This window comes from Pipistrellus kuhlii, unplaced genomic scaffold, assembly GCF_014108245.1.
Source record: "Pipistrellus kuhlii isolate mPipKuh1 unplaced genomic scaffold, mPipKuh1.p scaffold_m20_p_4, whole genome shotgun sequence".
NCBI classification, from domain to species: Eukaryota; Metazoa; Chordata; class Mammalia; order Chiroptera; family Vespertilionidae; genus Pipistrellus; species Pipistrellus kuhlii.
Window position 1 is genome coordinate 58,436,888 of NW_023425540.1, and position 22,340 is coordinate 58,459,227.

A 22,340-nucleotide genomic window follows, 5' to 3' on the forward strand; every position below is an offset into this window, starting at 1 on the left:
AATGGTCTCACGGAAGCTCACCCCTGCCGCGCGTGAAATCCGCCAACGTGCAAGTGCGGGTTAAGGTTCAGGTCTGACCGCCGCGTCCCGGGGCAGACCCCGCGGAAGTCGGATGAGAATCGCCGACTTGGCAGGTGAGTTTCCATGTTAATGTTAAAAAAAAAAAAAAGCCCGTTGCGTTGAAGTTCTAAGAGTTTAAAACTCTTAGAACACTTTGTATTTCAGGGCGTTTTTTTTTCAATACCCTGTTGTATTTTGAGTTAAGAGGATCTAGAGCTGGATTATGAACAGTTCTTCCCGGCGGGTTCATTTAGGGGCAGCAACCATGTGCCGTGGACCCAGCCGTCTTTCTGTAGCAACTGTGATAATGTAGCCTTTGTGTTGCCCATTCACTTTTGGAAACTAGTGAATGTGGTGTCAAAAAAGGCGCAAACTACACACTTTGCAGCCCTTTTCCTGCCCTTGAACTTGATGTCTTTGGTGGAAGAGCTGTGTAAGTAACAGTTTATACTTTAATTTGTTTGCACGTTGTTTTGCCAGCATGAAGTGTAGAGTTTCTCATAACCAGTTTTTTTGTTTGTTTTTTACTAATTTTTGTTTAGGGGAAAGATGGACATTTGAAGCATAGACTGCTGCAACCTGAATACCCGGGAGCACAAGTGACCCAAGGTAAGATGATGTAGAAGTTCTGTAATCTATTAAGATGCTTTGCTTGTATATGGTAATTATTTGGATTAAGTTTTTCAAGATTTGCTTGTTAATATCCACCTATTAAAATAACTCACCAGTGGAGTATTTTGCAGGCAATATAAATACTTCTGATAAAAAGGTTAAAATATTTTTAAAAATAAAAGCAGTTCTTTGTAATGGGAATCTTAGCACCTTCCTATACTGGGGAGTTTTGTGGTTATTGGTATAAATTGGGTATTAATGGCTTATTAGTATTAGTACTGCACATCTGTAATTAACAAGGTGAAGTTAATGGTAAATGGGATAGCCTGTTTCCAGTTCATTTTTTAAAATCTTGGATGTTTTTGTGTAGTAGAATTTATGTATTTCTATTTCTTTGGAGAGAGAAAATCATTGACTGACTGCCTCCTGCACATGCCACACTGTGCATGTTCCCTGATCCGGGAATGGAACCATAACCCTCTTTCCCCCCCCTTCATGGGTTGAGGCTCAACCACTGAGCCATACCAGCTGGGCAATAGTAGTATCATTAAAAAAACAAGCTTGCCAAATGTCAGGTGTGTTTTTATGTTGACATTTAAATCTAACTCCAGAAACTTGGTACAGAACCAGGCATTGAGAGTTTGTTAAAGATCTGATACATGTAAATAACTTGATTGTAAAATTTGGTTTTGTTTTTCTTTTAGGATGCCCTTCGTGAAGAATTTGAAAACTTAATTTTCACAGGAGTTGCCCAGATCACTTAAAATTTTAAAGAGTGTTGAGGAAGATCAGAACTGTCTTTGGACAGTTCATAAATACTCATTTAACACAATGGGCCTGTGAATAAATATTTAAGAATGTTTCTTGGGCCGAAACCAGTTTGGCTCAGTGGATAGAGCATCAGCCTACAGACTGGAAGGTCCCAGGTTCGATTCTGGTCAAGAGCATGTACCTTGCTTGCGGGCACATCCCCGGTAAGGTAAGGGGTGTGCGGGAGGCAGCTGGTCGATGTTTCCCATCAACATTTCTAACTATCACTCTCCCTCTCTGTAAAATCAATAAAATATCTTTTAAAAATAAATATGTTTCTTGGAGGTTTGTGTACTATGACTGCTGGAAAGCAGCCTTCTCTAAGGGTTTTGGTGCTATATATATAGGAAAGGCTTATGTTGGGCCTGAGGAAACGTGCTTTCGTCCAGTGTCTCATGAACAAAACTAGACCAATTGGTTTGTTTTGGGTATGTGTATGCTTTTATGTTGTCACTGCATTAAATTTTTATTATATTGTAAATGTCAAATGGGCATAGCCTCTGCAGGAAAATATAAATGTGTTCATGAATTAAGAAAAATTATCAAAGGCACTGTACTAGGAGCTGGGAATATTATGAGCAAAATAGACCCTTTAGAAGATTCCTAAAGAAGAAAGGAAATGTCACCAGAAATGCAGAACTTCCTTTGTGAGGCAAATCCCATGTAAAGTAGAATTGGACCACGTTGGGAAACCTTAGGAGGGAGTTGGGACTAAGGGTAGGTGGCAATTTTGCAAGGCCTTGAGCTATTATAGAAAAAGTATGACCATAAGTATGTATTTGTGAGGGTTATTGCCCCTTTCCCTCTTTGGTTCCCTGATTTAGACAAGGAGTACATAATGAGGTATCTTAGATGTCCATTATGAGAGCTTGGACTATTATAAGTTGAGGTTGAATAGCTAAGCTGTCGGAACCGAATTTGCAAAGATACAAGTGGGCCAATTGGAGTCTACTTAAGGCTAGATGAGATGACCACCTTGGGTCAATGTGGCAAAAATAGTAAAGGGATAATTGGGCTACAGAGAGCAAAGGTGACAGGACTTGGTAATTGATTGCTAAGTGTGTAGATAAGCACAGTAATGAAGGCCCTAAATCTAACGGGAGCAGCATTTTAAACCATTTGGTCTTTAGGAAGAACACTAGCTTGTTTGAGCTCCAGAAGTAGTCATGGGCATAAAACTACCTGGGGTAAGGTGTAAGGGGTAAGGTAAAATGGCTTGCATTAGTGTTTTTATTTTCATATAAAGTACATTGCTTGGGGGGAGGGGCCGTTCTGAAATAGTCTTTGGGGAGAGTCAGTCAGGTAGAATGGAGGGACCATTTGAGGTTGAGGGTGGTCACGAATAGACGCACATCTTTTTTTCCCCCCTAAAACGAGACAAGGACATTAGAAATTAAAAGCAATGCTTTCAAACAAAACCTTGTATTTGTAAATAACCAGTGGAACTTAATGCCACAAAATACAGCATTACAAAGAACATTTATATGAGTAAAAATACCTACAGGGAAAGTGATGTGGCCTCAGGTATCTGCACAGGTGGAGGTCCACCTCGAGGGGAGAGCTCTTCATCCCACTTACTATTGCACAGCTGGCCAGCTTCGGTCCAGAGTCCAGAAACATCTGGTTTGGGTTGATATGGCATGAGTTTTTACAGGACTATCCTTCCAGTTACCACACACACACATAAAAGGCTCTTCAGCACAAATACACTGTAGTTAAGCCTTTTAAAAGGAGCAACAGACTCAAATTATTTTCTTCTGAAGAAACGTGGAGGTCCAAGATAATTTGAATAATTACAATTCACAGTTTCAAAGTAAAGGCAGTACACACACCCTTCCCACCCCTCTGAATCTCCCATCCCAAGCCTTTCACTGGGATCAAGTCTCTATCTTGAGGCGTGAAGCTTGGATCGTTTTTATTGTTTTTGCTATGTGTTTTCCAGCCAGGTTGCTTGTAGATGTCTGAGATTTTTCTTCAATCAGGCTATCTTTAGACCCATTTCTCCTCTGGAAGAAAAATAGTAAGACTCAAGAAAATACAGTCAAGTTAACTCATACATCAGAAATGTTTCCTTACATTTAAAACCTCTTCCACTCCCCAACAAGTGTTGATCCTAACAGTGCTTTCCCATAAACTTCCTCCAATTAAACCTCCATCTCAGAATCTGTTTCTAGGGAACCTAACCTAAATTAGCACAGGTCTCTTCTGTTCTTCAAGACATTGGCAAAAACGAATCTGAACAAACGAAGGGCAATGCATGATGAATCAGCTTAAGTCATGGTTCCTAGGCTGTACGCAAACCCAAGAAAATATATACAAAACGGTGTATGTGCTTGCGTGCATTTTTATGGGGGAGAGAGAGACGGTAGTTACATTGGCTTCTCAAAGAGATTCACAATCCAAAAGACTGCAAACAGTCGGCTGTCACTGATCCATCATAAACATCAACTTTGTTTTTAGAATGGTTGAACCAGATATAAATCCACACAATGATCTTATACAGCCTGCATTTTTTTCTACTTTATTAAAATATACACCATGGCCGAAACCGGTTTGGCTCAGTGGTAGAGCGTTGGTCTGCGGACTGAAAGGTCCCAGGTTCAATTCTGGTCAGGGGCGTGTACGTTTGTTGTGGGCACATCCCCGGTAGGGGGTGTGCAAGAGGCAGCTGGTCGATGTTTCTCTCTCATCGACGTTTCTGGCTCTCTCTCTCCCTCTCTGTAAAAAATCAATAAAATATATTTTAAAAAATAAAAATAAAAATATACACCATGAAAGGTGGTATCAAACACTGCTGAAATGCTTGCTACAGTGCTCCCTTGATATATCTAATTCAGCTGAGTGTTACTAGTAAATTGATTTTGTTAATGCAGCTAGATTCTGTACTATGTCCTTGAATTCCCCTTTAACCACATTTTTAAAACATTTCCAGAAAAGTAATTTTCTTTGATGGAGAAGGCAGAAATAAAACAGGACCTGAATAATTCTCATCTGCCATTAGTTAATAATAGAACATCTGCCCCCTGCGAGTCTGCTACAGGTTTCTCTGGCTCATGGAGGCACTGATTTTTCATTCTGGCTCCAAACAATCTTAACAATCCTTGTTATCCTTGGCTTTGCCCCAAGCCTCAGGTCATTTTAGACCTTGCACTATCTCTAGCTCTTGCTCCTGAATAACTCTTCCCAGGTTGGGCCTAGTCTTGATCATCCACTCCCTCCCCTGCCTCTTTTCATGTTTGTAACATGTTCTTTTAAAACACAGACTCTCAGAGTGAAGCTAAAGATTCATTTTCCCACCTTCCAAAAGAAATTTCAGGAAAGGTGCTTCTCAAAACTGCCACCAGTAAAATACCTTAAAACTATTGTCACCGACCTGATGAACTGTGGAGCCACCAGAGCCCTGTGCATCGGAAGAGCGGGTCACGGGAAGTGGAGGTACAAGATCCGTTTTTGAACTGCAGAGAGGGAGTTTTAGAATTAGAGTCTGACAATCACAATTCTAGTTGAAAAAGGGCTACACCGTAGAACACATGTTTTATATATCTTTGTATTCCATCAGAGTGCTTCACGTAGAGAGGTGTTGAATAAATGTCTAAATTAAGTTGGACAGGTTAAGTAATTTGCCCCAAATCAAAGCAAATAAATAGAAGAACCAATAATAAAACATAAGTCTCATTCCCATGCGCTGTTCTGACATGTTGTATAAACGGCTTTTTGATTTGTCTTTAAAGAAACATTTATTAACCATTTGTACTTTTTTAAATAAACATATGGTATTATTGACGGCCATTACCTACATTTTACAAACAAAACAAAAATGTAAGTAAAACCTGGCCTCTACCTCTATTGGGCTAGCCTATCTCCCAATTTATTAATGTTTATCAAAGTTTTGAGCCTTATATCAGAGTTTATCGGTTAACATTCCTACCCAGCAATACAAAATACATGAATTTCTATGATTATAGTACTTTTACAAATGGATATATAATGATTTTATTAGCATAATCATTCAAAATATAGCACCTATTGTGTTAAGCAAGATAATGGTCACTTTTTTCACAAGAAAAAAAAATAACACAAAGAAACTACTGTAATATGCTATTTGCTGTAGTAAAAGAAAAGACAAAATGCCATCAGATAAAAAAACACTTCTTATGCCAACTTCTCTCAAATATGGCTTCATCATTCACAACAGAGTAGCTTATGCATTTTTTTCTAAGTGGCATGAATCAGTACGGTCTAGATCTGCACTGTCCAATAGGGTAGGCACTAGCCAGCCACACGTAGCTATGTACATTAATGAAAATTAATGATTATTCAATGCTTAGCTTCTCGGCCACATGAGCCACATTTCAAATAGTGGACAGCCACAGATACAGAACATTTCTAGCATCAAAAGGAGCTCTGTTGGACTGTGCTGATGTACTCGGGCTTGCCTGCTTACTTCACTTCCGACAGGACGGACCGCTCTCCATCGGAACACTGAGACCGGCGGTACTGGCGGTAACTTCGCGGCGAATGAGAATGTCTGATGCGGATCGGGTCACCTTGAGTCCTGAACAAGAAATCCAAAAAAACATGGCAATACACACACAAGTCAGAACAGGATAATTCCTTAATAATGACTGGAGAGCTTAAAAAAAAAATCAACCCTTCTGGGTTGAAAAATCCTAAGTGGCTTAAATTTCACAAGTTAACAATAGAAAACTGCTCCCTCAACTATACATGAAAATGAAACTATAGTATTTGTGTGTATGTTTGTATGTGTATATGTGTATATTATTTTTAACCACTAAATTCTAATGAAATTATTCCCTACAGTTGAATTCTCTCCAGTAGGTAGTGTGGAAGAAGAAAAAAAAAAAAATCTGCAATGCAGACAAAATGACATTCCTACCAGAAAAAGTTGGTCATTGTCTAGCTTCTTAATTAGTCTGTTGTTAAAATTCAAACTTTGGCCCAAAGACAATGGGGTGGAGGGATGGAGGTGGAAGGGTGTGTACCAACCTGCAATTTGACTGGAGTGGGGAGGATACATGCGTTACAAAAGGGAAATAAAGCAGTGAAGTAGGCGACTTTCTCAAACCATTATAGCAGGGCAGAGAACTGAGTACATAGGTCATCTGCTGCCGCATCCTACACGGGTGTGGATGAGGGAGCCCCTGTGCTTTCACGAGGCACATTCAACCTGCTCGTTCTGTGACAGGGATTGGACTGGGCTTAAATGACAGGGCTTTGAGGTCCACATCGTTCTCTTGGTGTTAAATAACGAATAAAAAGAAACTCTGATACCAATCAACGAATACCTCAATAAGTGAATTTATATTTCAAAACTAACACCAGTCATCAAAAGTCACTTTGTACCTACCGCATACAAATAGTCAGTTAATAGGGGTTAATAGCCGAAACCGATTTGGCTCAGTGGATAGAGTGTCAGCCTGCGGACTGAAAGGTCCCGGTTTCGATTCCAGCCCGGGGCATGTACCTTGGTTGCGGGCACATCCCCAGTAGGGGGTGTGCAAGAGGCAGCTGCTGATCGATGATTCTCTCTCATCGATGTTTCTAACTCTCTATCCCTCTCTCTTCCTCTCTGTAAAAAAATCAATAAAAATATATTAATAAAAAAAATAGGGGATAATAGTGATTGTACAGAAGGGAAATGATTAGCTTGATTATTTATTACACCCTTTCTTCCTCTTTCCCTGTGGTTCTTAATTTTAGTTACAATGTAAAGACAAATTTAAGCACTGCACGGAGAGTAAGAATGTCACTTCGAAGTACTAATGAAACTTGTGTGAGAAGACTTCCAGAGACATACTCACTCGACTTTGGTGTACGGGATCTCTTTTAATTGTTCTTCTGACAATCCAGACGGGTCCACAAGTTCCTTCCTAGAGGGCAGAGAGCAAGGAAATTCAAGTTGTGAGGACGGTGTAAATACCAACACCTTTCACAACGGTCCCAAAAAACAGTGTTAGCAAACCGAATGGGAACATAAGGCAGGACCAATGATATAAAAACTACAGCGTGCTCAAGGAAAAATGGGAGGCAAACCTTTTCTATAGCTCTTCTACTACCTTCCGATTTATCTATAGTAGGGGTGTTGAACTCAATCAGAGAAGGGGCCAAAATCTAAAATCCAGCCTAAATCGCGGGCCGAATGGTTTACTGAACAGTCATAAACTGTCATTGTGATGGAAACGCAGTGGAGTGCAGTGATGACAGCGAGGTGCGGGCCACATTGCAAGGCCTGGCGGGACAGATTTGGCCCGCGGGCCTTGTGTTTGACACATGTGATCTATAGCCAATGTAGCTGGCTGGCTCTCCAGCCACTCTTCATTTCCCTGCAAAATTCTGCCTCTCTTCCCGGTAGCAGGAGTCTTTATTTTTTCTTCCGAACCTGTTTTCCTTGGTATTTATTTGGTCTGTCTGAGCCCCAGTTACAGGCCAGCCTAAGGGGCCTCAGGAGAAGAGATGTCAGGCTGCCCTGGCAGGAAGGCACCACCTCTGTGAATTTCATGTTCCACCTAATGACTAACGAAGACTGTCTGACAGGCTTCAGCCCGAGGCTGTCTCTTAGTGTCGGCAGCTGCCTTAAAACTACTTGGGTTTTAATACAAGGAGCGGGGGAGAGAAACAGTACTCACTGAATATGCTTCCATAACTCTTCTTTTGCTTGGACATCAGGGCTTCTCCTATAAATGAGAAAACACTGCTCATCTCTGCAAACGTGCTTCCTCTAACAGCCCCACAGCTAACTTGAGCAGAGCTACAACATCCACAGCTTTCAGACTGGGAAGCTTTATGTGCCAGTTGAGACTAAAAGGGAAGACTGAGCAGGGAGAGCTAATGAAAGACGCCAGAGTCATGTATCTGCCAGCACCACTGAAGAAAAATCACACTGAAACCAGCCATAACCAGGGCTTCGTTTGATGACAGAGCTCGGCACTGCAAGGGCGAACGCACACACCCTCTGGTGGTGATGTTACAATGAAGAAGAATTTGAGGCTTCTATTTCTGTTCCTGTTCCCTCTAGCTGTTTCTTTCCTTTTTCTTTCTTTCTTTTTTAATACTCACTGAGGATTGATTCCAGAGAAACAGGGAGAGAGGCAAACAGGAAGGGAGGGAAACATCAACATGAGAGAAAAACATCCATTGGTCGCCTCCTACATGTGCCCCGACTGGGAAGTGAATCAGCCACCCAGGTTCATGCCCCGACAGGGAATCCAACCCAAGACCCTTCGGTACACAGAATGACATGCCAACCAACTGAACCTCAGGGCCCCTCTAACTATTTCTAAGTGAATGCAAGAGAATGCCTGACTGTCAATATGAAAGAATCCCAAGATGATTTGTGATAACCCAGTAAAAACAGCAACCACAAGAGGAAAGGAAACGGCAGACTGTGCCACTGATGCATCTCTCATGATCTACGAGATGATGTGTTTGTGGACCACACCGAGGGTCCATAAATGCTGTCGCCCTCTGCGGGCCTTTCCCCATTCCTATGGACAGACCCACAAATCTTCTGCAAGAATGACTTGAGCAGAAAGTAGTTACACCACTACCTTTAATTTCCCAGAATGCAAAATTCCAAGTCAGCATTTAGTGTTCACACTCCTAGGACAGCAAGGAATACTACAAATATTTTATCCCTGCAACTGCTTCCATGGAATGTCTCCTTTCATCAGTCCTTTCAAGAGAACGGAGATCTAATAATGGGCCCAAAGAAAGGACCCAAACCCTAACAATTAAAAGGCTTGGAGTTCAGCAAAGCCACTGCTACACGCTGCCCTGTGGAATTTTACATTCATAATCTGTATCAGCATTCTGGAGCTCAATATCACTTTCAACATATAATATTATCATAGCTTTCATTTTTCTCCGTTAATAAGGGCACCACAAGGCATTCTGGTAAGGTTTTCTGAGCCCCCAGAATACAATAAGCTATTTTCTAGCAATTGAATTGACTAAGCCGTTTTTACCTTTGTAGAAAAAATAATAATAATTATCTGATTGTAAAGACCTTTCCGTCAACTCAAAAGGAGTTAAAACAAGTATGATTAGGGGGGAGGGGATGGTCTCAGACATTACAACATGATATTAATAGATTTTGTTATAAGAATAAGATTATATACTTAAAAATACCTAAAGAAATGCTTCATTGGCAGGAATTCCTGTATGGAATCCACCTTTCCTACGTGTGGCTGGCCCGATTCACTAGACAATATTTTAACCCACAAAGGATGCTGCAGGGAGGGGCAAATGTTAAAAAGCACTAACAGTGGGTATTTCTGAGTGTTGGAATTGCAGGAATTTTATTTTCTTATTTATATTCATTTTCTCTGATTTTGTTTTTTAGTCAGGAGAATTTCTTACCTTAATTGTCAGAAAAGAAAAAAGGATTTTTTTCATGTTTTAAAAAACAAAACAAAACACCAAACTACTATTGCTGCAATTTCCACGGGAAATGCTTTTCATTCCCATCTCCGAAGAATGAGCAGAAATGTTACTAGTATCTTAACCTGAATGAGAATTCAGTCTTTCTAGCCATAAACAATTGGTCATAAACGATTCAGGAGTTTAGTCTATATGTTTAAGTTCTATAGCACAATTAATAGTTGTATGTTTAACTAAACTTAGTACTGAAATGCCTAGCAATTTCAAGGCAGGGAAAAGTTCCAAAGCTAAGAAAAGAAAATCTTCTAATTTCCTCTAATTTCTAGACCACCTGTGATTTCACAAATGTAAACATATGCTAATGAGGAATGCATTATTTTTATGCTTGCATCTGCACACATTAATCAACAATCTAGGATGAATTCATGATCAGCAGCTCAACAGCTTTTTGTGCATTTAGAAAGTTGGGAAATTTTAAGTCATTTTTCTTAATTGAAAGGCCCTTGATTATACAGATGTTTTGCTTGAACTCTGAAAATACAGTAAGTTCCTGAGGAAATAGAACCCTGAGGATACAGCATATATAAATGTACATGCGATCTCACATTAAATTTTCTTCTAAAGTTTCATTCATCCACACATCAGAGCAATAGCCTAATTTAAGTTAATATTCATTTTTTCAGAGAAATTAATTGAATGAGACATCATTCAGAAATATTTTCCTTCTTCTAAAACCTAAAATAATAATACTTCATAATTTACAAAAGACTTAAACCATTGCCTATATAGCCTTCTTCTACATTCCCCAGATACTGAATTATATTATCTTGAGAATATTATAATATATAATAATCTATATTTTGTGTACTATAGTGCACTAAAAATAATAAATATGGCAGCATTTGACTTCTTATTTTTGTGCTCTTACTACTGATCACTGCTCAAAAAGGAAGCTTAGAGAAGCAAATATGTTACTAAGAAAACTAAAAGTTCACAAAACATTGTTATTTAAAGAATTTAAAGCACTTAATAAATATCTCAGTAAATCCTCATCATATCCCTGAATGGCCAGCATAATTATGAGCAGATGTTTTAATCTTCCCCTCCTTTCCTCACCCTGCTCAGAATGAAAGAATGATTGGGAAAGCCACAAAACCAAGCACCCAGCTACGGAAAAGTGCTCTGGAGCCACTCCCAGGGCCTTCACGCTAAATCTTCATCTAAGGGACCCGGCTTCTGTTTTGTGTTTAACTGGGACCATCACTTCACCCTGACAACCTCATCTTCCACATTATCCATTTTTCAATGGAAAACAGTAAGGCATTATTGCCACCAGAGGGAGCTAGAGGCTTCTCGCACGCACCAGTTGAACCTAGAAGAACTGTTTTAGCTGGAATGCCTCTTCCAAATATCCCAATAAGAGAGGTTCACCCATGTTGAAAAGTGGTTTCACCCAGGTTTTCTAATAACAAGTAAACATGAATGTCACATCAATGCAGCTAAAAAATGTATTAGATGGAACTATGCTTCTCAATGTTTTACTAGATAAGATCCAACCATATTCAAGGGTAAATAGTTTTAGGAGAGAAAGGTTTTGTATTTTATACAGCTGTATGTCTCTGGTATTTAATAATGAATACAATCTTCAATCTTCTTGCTTTTCATTGGGGATTAAAAGAAACAGAATGAATAAGTCATATGTGAGTGATGTATCATAACATTCTAAACTCTCAATAAATTCCTCCATATTATAGGCAATTTATAGACACTACAGTAGGAATATAAGGAGAAAATAGTCCTCTCCTTACCCATGGGGGATATATCTCATGATCCCCAATGGATACCTAAAACTGTGGATAGTATGGAACCCTATAAATAATGTTTTTCCTGCACATACATATGTATGTTAGTTTAATTTATAAATCAAGCACAGTAAGACATTAGCAATCTACACTAATAAAACAGATAATTGGTAAATGACAATTTTAAATGTACAATTCAATACCATTAAAACTATTAGATATTTAGAATTAAATTTAACAAAATAAGTGCAATAACTGTATTGAAAACTATGAAACATTGCTAAGAGAAGTTAAAGGCAAATAAGTGGATGGGTAAAACATTAATTTTCTCAAAGCTGATCTATAGATTCAACATAATCCTAATCTACACTCTATTGTCTTTTTCTGGGTGAAAACAAATATCGGTTGATTAAAAATTTACACAGAATTGCAAAGGATCTAACATAGCTAAAAGAACCTTGAAAACAGGGACAAAGCTGGAGAATTTACACTACTTGATTCTAGTCTTATTGTAAAGCTATTGTGGTGGCTTAGGGATAGACAAATAGATCAATGAAACAAAATTGGCCCATATATAAACAGCCAAATTGATTTTCAACTAATGCCCTAAGGCATTTCAGTAAATGATACTGAAATAACCTGATAAACACCTTGGGAAAACTTCTAAATATCTACCTCTACCTCATACATACAGAAAATTTAATTCTAGATGAATCATATATCTAGATATAAGAACAAAATATATAAAGCTGCTAGGAAAAGATATGAAAATCGTGTGGTATGGGCAAATATTCCTTAAGATGCCAAAAGTCTTAAACTAGAAATTTTAAAAATGACATAGTGATCTTCATCAAAATTTAAAATGTATGCTCATCATTAAAAAAGGGATAAAATAAGGTGATGGTATTCAGAAGTACATATTATTAGTTGCAAAATAGGCCTGGGATATAAGGTAAAGCATAGGAATACACTTAACAATATTGTAATGACTATAGTACCAGGTGGGCACTTGAATTATCTGAGCAAACTTTGTAACTTATATGAATATCTATCTGCTGTGCTGGACACCTGAAACTAATGCAAAATTGTGTTGAATGGGAAAATAAGTAAATAAATAAGTAATCTGGAAAAAAAATGAGTACAGTAAAACAACAACAAAAAGGTTAAGAACATGAAAAATCAAACCACAGCCAGGAGAGAGTATTCAGAATAATACATATATCCACAATATATAAAGAACCCTAAAAATAAATTATTAAAAAAAATTGAACACCATAATTAAAAATGGGCAAAAATGTATGGCCCTAGCCAGTTTTGCTTAGTGGTTAGAGAGTCAGCCCGTGGACTGAGGGGGTCCAGGTTCTATTCCGGTCAAGGGCACACGTCCGGGATGCAGGCTCAATCCCCAGTAAAGGGCGTGCAGGAGGCAGCCAGTCAATTATTCTCTTTCATTGATGTTTTTATCTCTCTCTCCTTTTTCCTTCCTCTCTGAAATCAATAAAAATATATTTAAAAAATTATGAATAACCAACAAGCACAGGAAAATGTGGTTGACATCATTAGGCATCAGAAAAATGCTAATTAAAACCACAATGTGCCAAAACCAGTTTGGCTCAGTGGATAGAGCATCGGCCTGCGGATTGAAAGGTCCCGGGTTTGATTCCGGTCAAGGGCATGTACCTTGGTTGCAGGCATATCCTCAGTAGGGGATGTGCAAGAGGCAGCTAGCTGATTGATGATTCTCTCTCATCGATGTTTCTAACTCTCTATCTTTCTCTCTTTCTCTCTCTAGAAAATCAATAAAATATATTTTAAAAAAAACAAACAACAACAACAAGCTACAATTAACAAGACAGAGCAAAACCAGCTATTGGCAAATAGCTCAGAACTGGAACGCTCATACATTGCTAATGGGGATATAAAATGATACAAACTTTCTGGAAATCATTTTGGTAGTCTCTTATAAAATTAAATATGCAAATATACTCTAACCCAGAAATTCCACTCCCAGATATTTACCCAAGCAGATATTTACCCAAGGTAAAATAAAACACACCCCCACAGATACACTTGTAAGGAATGTCTATAGCAACTTTTAACACATTGTCCATAACAGTTTTTAACACAATAGCAAAAACTGGCAACGATCCAAATGTCTATCAAGAGGAGAATGGCTAAACAAATCATGGTACATTCATATAATGGACTAGTACTTAAAAATTTTAAATAAGCACTGATAGACACAACATGCAAAAACACTGAGTGAAAAAAGGCAGATTTTAAAAGAGCATATGTTGTATAATTACATTTATATGAAGTTCAATAAGAGAGAAACAATTAGTTTATGGTGATAGAAACCAGAACCGTCGCCTATGGAGCATGGGGACTGACTGGAAGGAACACAAGGGAACTTTTTAATTCTATATTTTTATTGTTAAGATGGATACACTATGTAAGTATTTGTCAAAATTCATTGAATTGTACACTTGAGATGAGAGCATTTCATTGTATGTAAATTTTACCTCAAATTACCCTGTTAAAAAAAAATGTGCATTCCTTACTCTGTAAAATAAATCTCAGGTCACTCCATTTAAATTATTAAATTACCAGGCCCATGTACAAATATTTGCCCAATAATACTACTAGATTAAAATAACTATAAGATTCAACAACAATGAATTGTTCTACTTATCAATTGTATTTATAAATAGATTGTTTATTTATTTAATATTGCCTTTAGTAATGGATTTTGACTTCCTAAAAATCTATCTATAGAATTTTTCCTAATTTTATTTTCCTTTTCCCTTTTTTTTTATTATGCAAGATATACTATTTATATTTAATTGGATTGAGTCCTTTAGAAATGATTAGAAAACTAAATGTTGTTTTAAGATTTAATATAAAGTCACCAAGCTCTGTGTATTATAAGTCCCTCATAGAAAATCCTGCATGGACAGGTTAAAAGCATGGTTAAAAAAGATTTACCCAGAACTATGCTGAGTCTTGCTCTTGGGTTTCTGTGCTTTTTTGTTAAACTATATTCAGTGATATATATACACACACACACACACACACACACACACACACACACACACACTTTATTGATATTTTTTACAGAGAGTAAGGGAGAGGGATAGAGAGTTAGAAACATCGATGAGCCCTGACTGGTTTGTCTCAGGGGATCGAGAGTCGGCAAGCGGATTGAAGTTCAATTCTGATCAAGAGCATATAACTAGGTTGTGGGCACATCCCCAGAAGGGGGTGTGCAGGAGGCAGCTGATTGATGTTTCTCTCTCATTGATGTTTCTAGCTCTCTATTCCCCTCTCCCTTCCTCTTTGTAAAAAAAATTAATAAAATATATTTTTAAAAAAAGAAAACATCAATCAGCTGTCTCCTGCATATCTCCTACTGGGGATGTCCCCGCAACCAAGGTACATGCACTTGACTGGAATCAAACCTGGGACCCTCTACTAGTAGTCCGCAGAACTGTTTAGTTCGCAGGCCGACGCTCTAGCCACTGAGCCAAACCGGTTAGGGCTTCAGTGAGGTCTTGATTCATCCACATCTCTTTTTTAATGGAATTGCAAAGAGATAGTATCCGGGACAAAGGAAGCTTTTTATTAGTTTCTGCTTTAAATTGAACATTTTAATTAGGTTTCTGAACAAAAACTTTATGGCATAATGAAAAAATCTATAAGAGTGTACAGCAGGTCCTTTTCTTATAATGTTGATGAGGTGCTGTAGGAACTTAACTCTTTACTTCTATTAGCCTGTGATAAAGCTGATTTTTGGTGAAAGTCACATTGATGATATTAAGTGAAGACCTACTATAACACTGCTTAGCATTCTTGCAAATTTCCTATTACAAAAGAAACACACATCACTCCTTCTGAGGTACGACAGATAAATATATATTTTGGGTAAAAAGCAAGCATCTAAGACTGAGGAGCATCCCTTGGAGTCACCCTGCAGAGTCCTCCCCAGCCTTTGTTGACCTGAGCTGGAATCCTTCTGCCTGGCTCCCTCAGAGCTCCCACCTACCTACACAGTCTGTCTCCAAATCCACTCCCCAGCAGCCCTCCACCACCCTGCGATTCTATTTCCTCCTTCCTCTAGTGAGCAACACCACACACCAAGTCCTAGGGTCACAAAGGAATTTCAAAAGGTGTGCTTTGGGAAGTGGAGGGGTGCTGGAGAGTCTACATCTGGCCAATAAGCACCTTAATAACAAATATATAAACTTCACCTGCTCAAGAAAAAATTAATTTGGGGGTCTGGCAATCTCATCGTAATGGGGTAATTGTGCTCACACATGGCATTGCCTAGCAACAGAAGGAGCAGGCAAATTCCAGCATTGGGGTGTAATGAATCACTCCCTGACTACTGCTCACAAATGGTAATTTGATGGGAAGATATTCATATCTCGTTCAACCTGGAACAAGACTTGAGAGAATTCTGCAGACTCCAACTGAGAGAAGCAGCAGGTATTTCACCAGCAGACAGGCTCCAGAACAAAGGAGACAGTTCCTGTTTATTCAGTTGAATATATGCTTTTGTTTAGAAACAAAAACACAACTTTGACGGCCTTGTGTTTGTTTTTTTGTTTTGTTTTGTTTTGTTTTGTTTTAATGATACTTTGGGTTGGCTTTGCTCCAACTTCCACAGCTTCAGATGTAGTTAATGAATGTCACAAATACGAGGAGGTCAATGTGAAAAATAAACAATGGGATAATCAAGGTTGAACCAAATCACTTTAGAAGGCTTGAAAGAGACAGCCCACTCTGCCCTAGAAGCCACATGCTGCTTCAAGCTCAGCGCTTTTTAATCAAGGCATAGAAAGAGTGCACATACGAGCGAGATCTGTGTCTGGATCGCCTGTTGTTGGGGTCCGCCTGGTTTTTTTCCTTTTGTCTCCTTAATACAGCTTCCCACTGAGGCGCTGAGTCAACCATATCGTTCTCCTGCCGTATTCTGAAAAGAAAAGACCATTCATCTAAAGTTAATGTCCACACATGTGGTGCTTTGTGTTTTGGTTCATCCTAAACTGACTCGTAAGTGATATTTAGAAATGAGCAAGTTACTTAAAAGTGATTAAGAAAAATGAACTTATTTAAGTAGAAGCAATTTCATTATCATTAACTCAAAGTTAAGAATGTATTGAATGGATTAACACATGAGTATATATGTATTTATGTATAAATATTATAATATGTAATTGGTATATACTTGTATATATGTATATACTTATGAATATATTATAATGTTTACACATAAATATGTAAGCATGTATTAGTTGTTTTCAGACTTCTACCTTTGGCTTAAAATTTTCTTAGAGAACGATATGTCAGGCAAAAAGATATTTAAGATTTTTAAAAAATTTACTTTGCAACTAATTCAATATTATATTAGTTTCGGGTGTACAGCAGAGTGGTTAGACATTTATATAACTTATGAAGTGAATCTGCCATAAATCTAGTACCCATCTGACATATAACATATTCAAGTTCTGACTAAAGAGTGGTGTGTGCTATAGTGGTGTGTACAATCTTAAAACATGAAAGAAAATCATTTTTTAAAACATGCTATCCAAAGCAATAATAAATAATTTTATGTTAAAATGCTCTTTTAAAAAAATCATACTAATTGTCAAGGTTTTCATGGTCAATGGTTTCCAGATATAATTCCCATTGTTTAAGACAGAAAACTACAAGTGCAACGAAGTTAAATGTGGTGGCAGCATGCCTTCACTGCTGGGCGGGCACAGAGCATTCAGGCTATGGCTGCTCACAGGCCCAAGAGGGGCGAGCACTCAAATGACCAGGGGCCAAACAGGATGTGTAAATGAGGGACCAGAAAATCCAGAGCAAATCCGAAGCAGGAGGGAACTGGGGAGCACAGACCCCCGCCATGTGAGATCACAGGACAATGATATCAGATTTTTTATTTTTAAAGAAAGGTAATCCACAAATCTGAATGTTTAAAGTGAATTCTTCCCAGTTTTAGGTAATGGCAAGCAATTCTGTATGTTCAGGTACCACATGGACCTAACCAAACCCATCCATGGATCACACTGAAGAAGTTCTGGATGTTCACTAAATCACCTTTTTAGCAACAAGGTGAGGTGCTGTAGGAGAGAAGTTAAGTGAGTGCATAATTAAAGCAAGTGCTTAATTAATGTGCAAATACTGCCTGGGATGCACTGCAACGCTGCGAAGCCATGAGTATTCCTTGCAAAAATTAAACACCTGTTATTTGAATATTTAACTTTTAATTTATGTAAATCCTCAGAAAACTGTTCCGGTGTGTTCATTTCACGCACTGAGACTCCCAGGGTGTGGGAGAGAAGCACCAAATTGCAAGGAAAATCATCCCAGTACTGGGACTGGATGAGCATAAACGCTTCAGAACCAAAATGAAGTGAACAGGTAAGTTTGGAGTCATTTCTCTCGCTAAACAGATGTCTTCTGGTTGCCCTGTGACAGCACTAAACATAGGCTGTGGTGTGGATACATGGATTTGCTTATAAATGCATATCAGTAGATGGATAGTAAATATTCTTTTCACATATAACTTAGAGGCAATGTAAGGCAAATTCAAGTAAAAACAAAACAAACAACACAGTTCCTTCTGAGGAAGAAACTGTTTAAGTGTCTCTAGATTAAGGAGGAACTGTGTTAAGTGAAAAATTATCCATAACACACTTCAAACCCTTGGACTGTATATATTTCCTTGCTAAAGCTTTCCATTCTAACAGGCTATTTGAAAATTAACAGGATACAGTCATGGTATGTTTCACAGATTCCCTCTCTCATGGCCTGAACAGAGGAAATTAAAATCCAACATATACTGCGATGGATCTCAACGTTACAAGTATTTGAAGAAAAATAAGAGTAAGTAAACTGCTTGAGGACATAATTATTAACCATTGTTTGAAACACTCCAATTTGAAAATGCTACATGCTTGTATATATGTGTGTGTGTATGTGTATATACGCATACATACATGTATTTTTCACAGCCAGAACCTACATATCAAACCATTTATGGATTCTGCGACAGTCTGATGGGGGAGCAGAGCTGGACTGAGGGATTCAAAGTTAGATGGAGACAGCCAATGGGGAAACAGCGGCTGGCAAAGAGGTATCTCCTTTCCCCCAGGCACCCACACCTCACAGTGCCCAGGGAAAGACATCAAACCCAGATCTCATAAGCATAACCAATGGACTAAAAACTCTGGGAGGGAGGGCATGTATGGGAGTAGGGGTGGGGTGGGGATTGGTAAGGTATGTACACAGATAATACCTTAATTAAAAAATAAATAAATAAAAAATAAAAATAAAAACCCCTTGTCTCCTAACTCCTAATCCTCTAGAGCACATGTGTCAAACACAAGGCCCGAGGGCCAAATCCGTCCTGCCAGGCCTTGCAATGTGGCCCGCACCACGCTGTCATCACTGCACTCCGCTGCGTTTCCATCACAATGACAGTTTATGACTGTTCAGTAAACCATTCGGCCCGTGATTTAGGCTGGATTTTAGATTTTGGCCCCTTCTCTGATTGAGTTCGACACCCCTACTCTAGAGCTTTCATTCTGAACAATATGGCTGCATAGTCATGGGCAGGACTAAATTTCACAATGTCAGTGTTTGTTTTATTAGGAAATCAGCATCTTTATTTCTGAGAGGTTAAGCCTTATGAGCAAGGCTGAGGCCAGACTTTGACAAACAGATTTTTCTCAGAGGCTAGACATTTAAAAGGAAGCACAATGAGTGTATGTTCTTTTCTTCCTTTCTCCCTTCCTTCCTTCCTTCCTTCCTTCCTTCCTTCCTTCTTTCCTTCCTTCCTTCCTTCCTTCCTTCCTTTCTTTCTTTCTTTCTTTCTTTCTTCCTTTTCTTTCCTTTCCTTTCCTTTCCTTCTTTTCTTTCTTTTCTCTCTCCTTCCTTCCTTCCTTTTCTTTCTTTTTTTCTTTCTTCCTTCCTCTCTTTCTTTTTCACTTATTTTTTTATTTTATTGTGCATTCTTTATTGTAGAATTTAACTGTCTACCTTCATACTAAGCCTTTACCTTGATGAAGAAAATGAAAGCTCCTGAAACATGAGCCCACAGAGTCCCTGAACCTTGCTACTAATAACTACAGCGGAAGAAATGTCATACTATGGCATGTACCTTTTACTCTTCTAAAAGTCTAACGCAAGGGCAGTAAAACCCTGGCAATAAATATTCTTGTGACCCACATGTTTAAAAGACAGATGCCCTCTACTGGCGACACTGCTTCATAAATATTCGAACACGCTGCATTAAAAATGTAAGGCTCATTGAAGAGTCACAACAGAAGCACATTTTCCTGAGTAATGGTGGTGTGGCTGCCTTAGTCTGTAATGAAGTTTGAAATTACACCCTTACAAAAGGCTTCCAGTTAATGGTGCCTCATTACAAGAATGAAAGTGTCATTTCGCCCATCAATGAGCTGTTCCAGAAAATGCAGGTGCTGCATGGAAAGGAAAATCTTAGGACTAAAAGCAAGAATACTATACCATCCAGTCCTTAAGAGGCAGAAGTTAACTATCTTGTTTATGCATGAGTTAATAACTAAATATTTAAATGTAAAGGCAGTTCCTATAATGCACTTGTAAGTCTCATCCATCCTTAGGTGTGGGTTACACAAGTGTTGGTTTTGCTCCGTGTGTGTGTGTGTGTGTGTGAGAGAGAGAGAGAGAGAGAGAGAGAGAGAGAGAGAGAGAGAGAGAGAGAGAGAGAGAGGAAGAAGAGAAAAATATTGATGTGAGAGCAAAAAATGGATGGGCTATTTCCAGCACACCTCCTACCAGGGATTGAGCCCACATCTGGGCATGGACCCTGACCAGCAATCGAACTAGCAACCTTTTAGTGCCTGGGACGACCCCCAACCAACTGAGCCACACTAGTCAGGGCTTTCCTGCTATATTTTAATTATGATGTAGGGATTTACATTAAGAAAAAAATGTAAATGTTGCTTTTTCCTTCCTGTATCCTCAGATGCAATAACTCTAAATTTATCATATTATACCTAGTTTCTTATCTAAAACTACACAGAGTTAATAGTTGGGGTAGGGAGCCTTATGACGAGGCTTTTGTTTTTTTAATGTATACAGAAAAAATTTGCTTCAAAATAGAACAAATTTCAATGACATTTCAGGACAGAAGAATTCTAATATTTTCCCCCCCACGTCTCACCAAATTTCAACACCCTACTCTTCCAGAAATGCATGCAGTTTAGATTATAAGTGTATGTGACACTTAATTAAAGTCTGCAAAAGGTTTGAAGATGAAATACCATATAATCGTTTGATAGCAAAAATGAAGATAATGACTATTCCTAGTGTCTTCTTTCCTGTCTGCCCAATTATAGCTCTGCCTCTTCTGCAGAATTCTTCACATTAAATGAATTCTTATACAAACTCTCATGGGCTTTACTTTGCTCTCCACCTTCACCCGGGTGGTTTTGTTCCTAATAGGACCATCCTTTACACCAGTTCTAATTCACTACTCATTCACTGAAATAAAGACCACATTTAATGCTGAAGCTGAGAAATCTCACAAAGCGAATGTATAATGAAGCTCCAAGAATATTTGAGCAATACACAGCGCTCTGCCTGGACCCCGCTCTGCCATTATCTGGGCAAATTGCTTAACTTCTTTGGTCAGGTCTCAGTTTTTCATCTACCTAATTATTGCAAAGATCCTGGGTAGCTTTAAACTCTATTTTTCTCTATTTGTGTTTTATTTCAAACCAATCAGACACATTGAGACAAATCTCTACTCTTCATCTATGGCAGCTTTCCAGACAATTGCTTCATATGACCACCCCATGGCTGATATTAAGTCTGCGGGTCCCAGCTGATGGTAGCCTTGTGTTTCTCATCAACTGCACTCATTTTCGAATCACCTGCTATAAACCAACCTTCTTTTTCTTTTATTTTCAGTTTTTCTTCCCTAGAGAAATTTATGTTGGTTCCAGGCATCTGCCGACCTACTCCCTTAAGACCAGCAAGCAAAAAATTCATTTGCTTTGCCCAACTTTCCCCCATCATCAATAAATTATTCTTATTTGCCCTTAAAGATGCTTCTGTCTCTTCCGCTTATTCCTTATGCTCTCCCTGCAAAATGGGATGCCTTTTGGTGCAATTTCTCTTTCAAGCTCTCCTCCTGCTTTCCTAATTTTTCAACCTGCTTTGCCCTGGCTCAGTAATCAAACGCCGTTCTTCAGCGGCTGCAGCTTTGCACCTCCAGTCATCGCTTGTCAACTTTGATTATGCTCTGGAAGCCCTAATTCATCCATATCAACTGTCTACATTTTAAAATGACTTATTAGAGAGGAAATCAGAAACCCTTGCGATCTGTAGCATGGCAAACACTGCTCCCATTGGCTCTGTATGAACGGCTCTCTCCGTGCCCACTCTTTCTACCCGGTCTGCAGCCTCTACCTAAATCAGAAACAGGGCAGCAGGGAAGGCTAGCAAGGACACAGTTACCTCTTTTCAGGCTATCTGGAAGAGAGGCCCCACTGGTTTAAGCTTGCTATCATCCAAAACACATTTTTGTTTTGTTTTGTTTTGTTTTTCCCTTCAGGCATAGAAACAATAAAGTTCTTTTTTTAACCTTCAACAAAATCCTAC

At 38.7% G+C, this 22,340-nt stretch overlaps 1 protein-coding gene, 1 long non-coding RNA gene and 1 other non-coding gene across 11 annotated transcripts in view; 2 read left to right on the forward strand and 1 right to left on the reverse strand.

Annotated features, from left to right (window-relative positions):
• The first annotated feature begins 162 nt into the window (after positions 1 to 162).
• Positions 163 to 1,527, forward strand: LOC123651235. Its single transcript, XR_006739802.1, has 3 exons — positions 163 to 493; positions 603 to 669; positions 1,377 to 1,527. It is a non-coding gene; the product is annotated as an uncharacterized LOC123651235 (long non-coding RNA).
• On the forward strand, positions 372 to 506 carry LOC118704003. Its single transcript, XR_004983240.1, has one exon. It is a non-coding gene; the product is annotated as a small nucleolar RNA SNORA13 (small nucleolar RNA).
• A 1,330-nt stretch (positions 1,528 to 2,857) lies between the features above and the next one.
• The window catches only part of EPB41L4A (erythrocyte membrane protein band 4.1 like 4A), a 193,320-nt gene continuing 173,837 nt past the window's right edge, over positions 2,858 to 22,340 (reverse strand). For 5 of the 9 annotated variants that reach the window (XM_036409732.2, XM_045571841.1, XM_036409731.1 and 2 more), the window contains 6 exons: positions 16,537 to 16,656; positions 8,130 to 8,177; positions 7,305 to 7,373; positions 5,927 to 6,037; positions 4,856 to 4,937; positions 2,858 to 3,488 (listed from right to left, as the gene is read on the reverse strand). In XM_036409732.2, coding sequence (XP_036265625.1) covers positions 3,360 to 3,488; positions 4,856 to 4,937; positions 5,927 to 6,037; positions 7,305 to 7,373; positions 8,130 to 8,177; positions 16,537 to 16,656 — 559 coding nt within the window. In that variant the 3' untranslated portion in view covers positions 2,858 to 3,359. The remainder of the gene's footprint in view (positions 3,489 to 4,855; positions 4,938 to 5,926; positions 6,038 to 7,304; positions 7,374 to 8,129; positions 8,178 to 16,536; positions 16,657 to 22,340) is intronic. The other 4 variants (XM_036409734.1, XM_036409733.1, XM_036409740.1 and 1 more) reach the window with 4 other exon arrangements.